At 50.8% G+C, this 8,265-nt stretch overlaps 1 protein-coding gene across 1 annotated transcript; it reads left to right on the top strand.

Annotated features, from left to right (window-relative positions):
* The first annotated feature begins 17 nt into the window (after nt 1-17).
* On the top strand, nt 18-5,563 carry LOC137316320 (NACHT, LRR and PYD domains-containing protein 3-like). The gene is made up of 5 exons (XM_067980384.1): nt 18-925; nt 2,396-2,482; nt 2,640-2,810; nt 3,087-3,254; nt 3,427-5,563. Exons 1-5 carry the CDS (start codon nt 18-20, stop codon nt 3,512-3,514), a joined length of 1,422 nt encoding a protein of 473 aa, XP_067836485.1. The 3' UTR covers nt 3,515-5,563.
* Nucleotides 5,564-8,265: the final 2,702 nt, after the last annotated feature.

Raw genomic sequence — 8,265 nt, 5'->3', positions numbered from 1 at the left:
ACGAGCTCCTGTACACCATGTGTTACAACCCTTCCTACTGCTGGATCCTCGGTCTGTCACTGGGTCCCTTCTTCACACAAAGAGACAGAAAACAGCAGCGAGTTCCCAGGACCATCACCCAACTATATTCCTACTATATTTACAACATTCTGAAAAACCATGGCCGAGAGATTGAATCCCCCCGTGATGTGTTTCTGAAGATCGGTGAGATGGCCTTCACTGGAGTCTCCGAGAAGAAGATTGTGTTTAGAAATGGAGATTTGATCAAGTACAATCTGCAACCTTCCCAGTTCCTGTCTGGGTTCATGATGGAACTTTTGGAGAGAGATGATTCTACCCAGAGTGTGGTTTACACATTCCCGCACCTCACCATCCAAGAGTTTGTAGCCGCACTCGCACAATTCCTGACTCCAGATCCTGGGGACATCCGGAAACTCCTCAGTGAAGCCTTCAGCAAGGACGATGGGAGATTTGAGATATTTCTCCGTTTTTTTGTTGGTCTCTCCTCCTCACAGTCAGCTCGGCCCCTGGAGGAGGTTCTGGGTCCATTTCTTCATCAAACAATCTGTGGAGTGATTGACTGGGTGAAGGCGAAGGTTGAAGGACAGATTGGAAACATAACGAATAAATTTGGAGACACAGAGAATGAAACCGGTAAAAGGGACCTCCTGAACACATTCCACTACCTGTTTGAGTCTCAAAATCAAACACTGGCTCGGGTCACAGTGGGATCTGTGGAAATACTTAAATTTGGACATCTAACTTCATGGAAAGCATTGCGACTGACCCTGATTGACTGTGCGGTGTTGTCTCATGTCATTGGACTCTGTGATACAATAAAACACCTCGATCTACACCACTGCTCCATTCGGTGTGAAGGACTCCAGCGGCTGAGATCCGCACTGCACAAATGCCAGGTGTTGAGGTAACTGTTCATTTGTCTCTAACTGTTGGGCCAATTTTGAAACAGTCACGGATTGTATTGTTGCTCCGTAATGAAGGGAAACAAACAGTTCAGTTGAACCAGGGAGAAGCAAATTCAACACAAATATGACAAATGATAAAAGCATCGGTTAGTAATTCCCTAAGGATTGAAGAATCTAAAATGGATTCTGATGAACACGTCAGGATTTTACAGTCTTTATCCGATCAGTAAATACAGGTCACTGAAAGAGTGATAATTGAATTGCAATAAATGATATGTATAGCTGCAGCAGTCTGTGTGTCGAGTCATCCCACCCACTTACCGAGGTGTGGGGGCTAGTGACGGTCACCGGACTGTCAACATGTGTAGGAGAGGGAAGCAAAAACACCAAACATTCAGTCATAAAGAGCAAAACACAGATTTCGGGCAGTCAACCGTCAGTGGGCGAGCTGAGGTTTCCCGGCAGGACGTCGGTCCGTCTTGTTAACTCATCAATGACATAGCCCTTCACACTCTCCAATACATCCACCATCTCTTCACCCAGCTGGCAGCACACGTGCCTCTGAGTCAGACGGTCGTGGATTCAGGCCCCTCGCTCATTAATCCAGGCCGAAAATTCAGTGGGATTTGGAAACTAAAATCTGCTGGTCGAAAGGTTGAAATCGAACGGGTTGTGGCGTATTCGCCCAGGAGTATAGACATACACCGGCCAGCGGTGGGGCCTCACACACAGCGGGAGGCTCCTGGGTTAACCAAGGGGCAGTGAACCAGGGAATTTCCCATAATCTGCCCCCTGTGTGTGAGGTCCCGCTCGGGGAGGGAAGTTCAGAAAATTCCCCATAAACTGTCGGGCCCGTTAAACCTAAAATAAATGTGGAGCCATTTTAGTGGGAATAAAGAGAGAGCCTCCCCTCCCCTATAAACTAGGAGCAAAGGGACATTTAAAACTTGTAACGGGACAGAATAAATTCTCCTTGTCACATGAAATCCTGTGGGACGGATTTTACAGCAGCCGTTAGCGCCGTTTCACAATATAACTCACTCCGAGTTATTATACAGATTAATATAATACTGCATAATGTACAAGAAATCACCGCTTTATCATTTAATTCGGGGAAAATCATCACATTCCCATTAAATGTGGGCTTTAAGAAGCAGCAGAAATGAGACACGTTTTCCCAAACATGAAGGGACCGTCCAGGAGGGTAATTCTGATTATCAGGGAATGAGACCGGACTGAAGGACATTTAAAGGCTTCACACAGACAGCACTTTATTTAATAAATACATTTACTGACAGTCCGTGAATATATGGGCCGTTGGACAGAGTGAGATTCATTGTCAGTGACAGGGAAATCTGGTTATTAATTTCCTGAAGATTTTTCAATTCTTTCCTGTAATATCAGAGACATTGTATCAGATCGAGGATTGGATTCAGTTTGTTTCTCACTCTCTGTCTGTTTGTGTTCAGACTGGGGAGGAATGAACTGGGAGATTCAGGAGTGAAACTAGTGTCTGCGGCTCTGGGAAACCCGGACTGTAAAATACAGGAACTGGGGTAAGTATCAGACTGTGTGAGATTGTGTTTATAATAACCGGATGTCTCCCACCGTATATTAATGTCAGTATAAGCAATCATAATACAAATAAATACTGGGAATTTACTCTCATTCCTGTTATCTCTGCTTGTCTCTCTCTCTCTCTCTGATCTACAGGTTATGGGATAACGATCTCACAGATTCTTGTACCGATTATCTCTCCAACGCTCTCAGTACAAACCGGTCACTGACGGAGCTGAATCTGGGTAAGAATAAACTGGGAGATTCAGGAGTGAAACTATTGTCTGCGGCTCTGAGGAACCCGGACTGTAAAATACAGAAACTGCAGTAAGTATCAGACTGTGTAAGAATGTGTTTATAATAACTGAATGTCTGACACTGCACTTTATTATTAGTACAAGTAATAGTGTTATTAATAAATACTGTACATATTATTAGTGTCAGTAATAGTGTTACTAATAATAATTTACAGTGTTTATTAATATCAGTAACAGTGTTATTAATAAGGACTGTACAATTTTATTAGTATCAGTAATATTGTTATTAATCAACACTGGGGATTTACCCTGATTCTTGTTATTTCTCTCTCTCTCCGATCCCCAGTCTGGATGATGTCGGTCTCACAGATTCTTGTACCGAGGATCTCGTCTCTGCTCTCAGTACAAACCGGTCACTGACGATTCTGGACCTGGGATTAAACTCCTTCACAGACCGATCTGTCCCCGCTCTCCGCTCCCTCATACTGACCCGCAGGAGTCTGAAGCGGATCTGGTGAGTGTTTGTGTTAATGTTTAATGTAATAAATAAAATATCACTGGGATTCAGTCCCTCTTATGGGTAATATTTGTCTGTAATTATTATTGAAATATTAACCCCAGTCTCCCTGTTATTTACACTGTTGTTCAATCTGTTTATTTCCTGTTTAATCTTTAATCTGTTTCAGGTTGATGGGGAATCGGTTCAGTCCAAATGGAAAGAGACACGTGGAGTCACTGCGGGAATCCAGACCCGGACTGAGTGTGGGAGTCTGAACATTTCAATTTCCAACCATTCCTGGTCTCATGAAATGAACATTTTTGGCCGATTCTCTGTCCCTCCCCTTTAACCGGCCGCGCTCCAGGTTTAAATCCGAACGGCCCTTTAACGGTTTCCAGCTCGAGCTGAGCGAGCGTCGTCTCCCATTGTGACGTCAGAGGCCCAGCGACAGGGTCACGAGACTCAGTCACCCGGTCCCCCAGCGCTGATTCTGCCGGATATCCGGGACTGGATGGTCCCCAATGGGGCACTGGGTCAATGTACAGACAGGAAGGGCCCAGGGTGGGGCTCAGTCTGGGCTGCAGTGGGACACTGGGTCAATGTACAGACAGGAAGGGCCCAGGGTGGGGCTCAGTCTGGTCTGCAGTGGGACACTGGGTCAATGTACAGACAGGAAGGGCCCAGGGTGGGGCTCAGTCTGGTCTGCAGTGGGACACTGGGTCAATGTACAGACAGGAAGGGCCCAGGGTGGGGCTCAGTCTGGGCTGCAGTGGGACACTGGGTCAATGTACAGACAGGAAGGGTCCAGGGTGGGGCTCAGTCTGGGCTGCAGTGGGACACTGGGTCAATGTACAGACAGGAAGGGCCCAGGGTGGGACTCAGTCTGGGCTGCAGTGGGACACTGGGTCAATGTACAGACAGGAAGGGCCCAGGGTGGGACTCAGTCTGGGCTGCAGTGGGACACTGGGTCAATGTACAGACAGGAAGGGCCCAGGGTGGGGCTCAGTCTGGGCTGCAGTGGGACACTGGGTCAATGTACAGACAGGAAGGGCCCAGGGTGGGGCTCAGTCTGGGCTGCAGTGGGACACTGGGTCAATGTACAGACAGGAAGGGCCCAGGGTGGGACTCAGTCTGGGCTGCAGTGGGACACTGGGTCAATGTACAGATAGGAAGGGCCCAGGGTGGGGCTCAGTCTGGGCTGCAGTGGGACACTGGGTCAATGTACAGACAGGAAGGGCCCAGGGTGGGGCTCAGTCTGGGCTGCAGTGGGACACTGGGTCAATGTACAGACAGGAAGGGCCCAGGGTGGGACTCAGTCTGGGCTGCAGTGGGACACTGGGTCAATGTACAGACAGGAAGGGCCCAGGGTGGGGCTCAGTCTGGGCTGCAGTGGGACACTGGGTCAATGTACAGACAGGAAGGGCCCAGGGTGGGGCTCAGTCTGGGCTGCAGTGGGCCACTGGGTCAATGTACAGACAGGAAGGACCCAGGGTGGAGCTCAGTCTGGGCTGCAGTGGGACACTGGGTCAATGTACAGACAGGAAGGGCCCAGGGTGGGGCTCAGTCTGGGCTGCATTGGGCCACTGGGTCAATGGACAGATAGGAAGGGCCCAGGGTGGGGCTCAGTCTGGGCTGCAGTGGGACACTGTGTCAATGTACAGACAGGAAGGGCCCAGGGTGGGGCTCAGTCTGGGCTGCAGTGGGACACTGGGTCAATGTACAGACAGGAAGGGCCCAGGGTGGGTCTCAGTCTGGGCTGCAGTGGGACACTCGGTCAATGTTGGATCAATGTTCATCGGAACACCAGGGACTCCCCATGCCTTCTTGTGTTCATGTTGCTGGATCTGTTCCGTCCACTAAAATGGGCAGAGGGGTCCATCTCATCGTTAAAAGCAACAGTCAATTGAAAATAAAATCAGTCAGAGTAGAAAACGAGCTGCCAATTCACTATCGCCCGTTTTGCACTCACGCGCGGGATGAATTTATTCTCTCCTCGATTCCTTAGGCTGGCGATCTTGTGGGGTAAATTGTCAGATATCTGAATACTGAATCCTAAATAAGTCTCACCAATCTGCAGTCGTGTCAGACACTGATCTGAACTATAATGTGATAATCAGTGATCCAGCTAATGCTGAATTACGGTGATACTCTCAGCTACTTTTACAATCGGTTATTCATTGTTTTAAGTATCTGCCTATTAATTATCTTTTTAAATTCTCAGATGGCCCTGTCTACAACTGTTTATATGTATTATTATTGGTATACTCAAAGTTTAAATCATGATAATTATGAATTCCAAGTCAATAAATCGCTGTTGTGCATGATTTCCCCTCTGCCTTCTTTGAAGATTTGGTCAGAAAGTGTTAATCCATTCACTCAGCAGTTTGTGGGGATCCGAATTAATGGTCGGTGAGGTGAACTCATCCAATCTGAGCTGGGAGATCGAAGACAGTTCAGCGAGCAATTTTTGGCATCATTCACTTCTCGACATGGGTCACAATCGAACAGGAACATGTTAAACCGAGGCCCCAAAACCAGGGCCCAGAGAGGAAATTAAACCCCGGGGCAGTGAACAGACCGAACTCACGTGGGCCCTGTTTGGTTGCAGCCTGTGGAGGAGACCTCGGTTGGTCCCCTCTGGGGAATGCTTCAATTGGTCGCCTCCAGGTGAGGCATTGGTCCATCCCCTGTAGTGGGGTCCGCGGCCGGTCCCTTCTCAGGCAGACAATGGGCACCACAACAACAATAACGATAGCAACAACAACTTGTACTCATAATATGAATATATATATATATATATAGATATATAGATATGTGTGTATTGACACACGACCAGCACATCGGCATCTTAGACAAAATGGCAGCAAGTACGGCTACCATCTTGGAAAAATGGCAAAAAAAATGCGCAGAGTGTCCCCAGTGATCCCACAGTGCACGCAGTCACCCCAGACTGCTCCGAGACTGCACCAAGGAATCCTACAGTGCACGCAGTCACCCCAGACTGATCCCAGACTGCACCCAGGGATCCTACAGTGCACGCAGTCACCCCAGACAGATCTCAGACTGCACCCAGGAATTATACAGTGCACGCAGTCACCCCAGACTGATCTCAGACTGCACCCAGGAATCCTACAGTGCACGCAGTCACCCCAGACTGCACCCAGGAATCCCACAGTGCACGCAGTCACCCCAGACTGCACCCAGGAATCCTACAGTGCATGCAGTCACCCCAGACTGATCCCAGACTGCACCCAGGAATCCCACAGTGCACGCAGTCACCCCAGACTGATCCCAGACTGCACCCAGGAATCCCACAATGCACGCAGTCACCCCAGACTGATCTCAGACTGCACCCAGGAATCCCACAGTGCACGCAGTCACCCCAGACTGCACCCAGGAATCCCACAGTGCACGCAGTCACCCCAGACTGCACCCAGGAATCCTACAGTGCACGCAGTCACCCCAGACTGATCCCAGACTGCACCCAGGAATCCCACAGTGCACGCAGTCACCCCAGACTGATCCCAGACTGCACCCAGGAATCCCACAGTGCACGCAGTCACCCCAGACTGATCCGAGACTGCACCCAGGGATCCCACAGTGCACGCAGTCACCCCAGACTGCACCCAGGAATCCCACAGTGCACGCAGTCACCCCAGACTGATCCCAGACTGCACCCAGGAATCCCAGAGTGCACGCAGTCACCCCAGACTGATCCCAGACTGCACCCAGGAATCCCACAGTGCACGCAGTCACCCCAGACTGATCCCAGACTGCACCCAGGAATCCCACAGTGCATGCAGTCACCCCAGACTGATCCCAGACTGCACCCAGAAATCCCAGAGTGCACGCAGTCACCCCAGACTGATCTCAGACTGCACCCAGGAATCCCACAGTGCACGCAGTCACCCCAGACTGATCCCAGACTGCACCCAGGAATCCCACAATGCACGCAGTCACCCCAGACTGATCCCAGATTGCACCCAGGAATCCCACAGTGCACGCAGTCATCCCAGAGTGATCCCAGACTGCACCCAGGAATCCCACAGTGCACGCAGTCACCCCAGACTGATCCGAGACTGCACCCAGGGATCCCACAGTGCACGCAGTCACCCCAGACTGATCCCAGACTGCACCCAGGAATCCCACAGTGCACGCAGTCACCCCAGACTGATCCCAGACTGCACCCAGGAATCCCAGAGTGCACGCAGTCACCCCAGACTGATCCCAGACTGCACCCAGGAATCCCACAGTGCACGCAGTCACCCCAGACTGATCCCAGACTGCACCCAGGAATCCCACAGTGCATGCAGTCACCCCAGACTGATCCCAGACTGCACCCAGGAATCGCAGAGTGCACGCAGTCACCCCAGACTGATCCCAGACTGCACCCAGGAATCCCACAGTGCATGCAGTCACCCCAGACTGAGCCGAGACTGCACCCAGGAATCCCACAGTGCATGCAGTCACACCAGACTGATCCCAGACTGCACCCAGGAATGCAGTCACCCCAGACTGATCCGAGACTGCACCCAGTAATCCAGTGCATGCAGTCACCCCAGACTGCACCCAGGAATCCAATAGTGCACGCAGTCACCCCAGACTGATCCCAGACTGCACCCAGGGATCCTGCAGTGCATGCAGTCACACCAGACTGCAGCCAGGGATTATACAGTGCACACAGTCACCCCAGACTGAGCGCAGACTGGACACAGGGATCCTACAGTGCACGCAGTAACCCCAGACTGATCCCAGACGGCACCCAGGAATACTACATTGCACGCAGTCACCCCAGACAGATCCCAAACTGCACCCAGGGATCCTGCAATGTACGCAGTCATCCCAGAATGATCCCAGACTGCACCCAGGGATCCAACAGTGCACGCAGTCACCCCAGACTGATCCCAGACTGCACCCAGGGATCCTGCAGTGCACACAGTCACCCCAGACTGATCCCAGACTGCACCCAGTGATCCCAGAGTGCACCCAGTCATCCCAGACTGATCCCAGACTGCACCAAGTGATC

Source organism: Heptranchias perlo, unplaced genomic scaffold (genome assembly GCF_035084215.1).
Source record: "Heptranchias perlo isolate sHepPer1 unplaced genomic scaffold, sHepPer1.hap1 HAP1_SCAFFOLD_59, whole genome shotgun sequence".
NCBI classification, from domain to species: Eukaryota; Metazoa; Chordata; class Chondrichthyes; order Hexanchiformes; family Hexanchidae; genus Heptranchias; species Heptranchias perlo.
This window is presented reverse-complemented; position numbering and strand designations above follow the sequence as displayed.

Bases quoted from the DNA above. Each gene is read 5' to 3' on its own strand.
- LOC137316320 (XM_067980384.1), top strand. From the start codon at position 18: ATGTGTTACAACCCTTCCTACTGCTGGATCCTCGGTCTGTCACTGGGT. The intron at 2,811-3,086 runs GTAAGTATCAGA...TCCGATCCCCAG, and splicing joins TGTAAAATACAGAAACTGCA to TCTGGATGATGTCGGTCTCA. The intron at 3,255-3,426 runs GTGAGTGTTTGT...AATCTGTTTCAG, and splicing joins AGGAGTCTGAAGCGGATCTG to GTTGATGGGGAATCGGTTCA.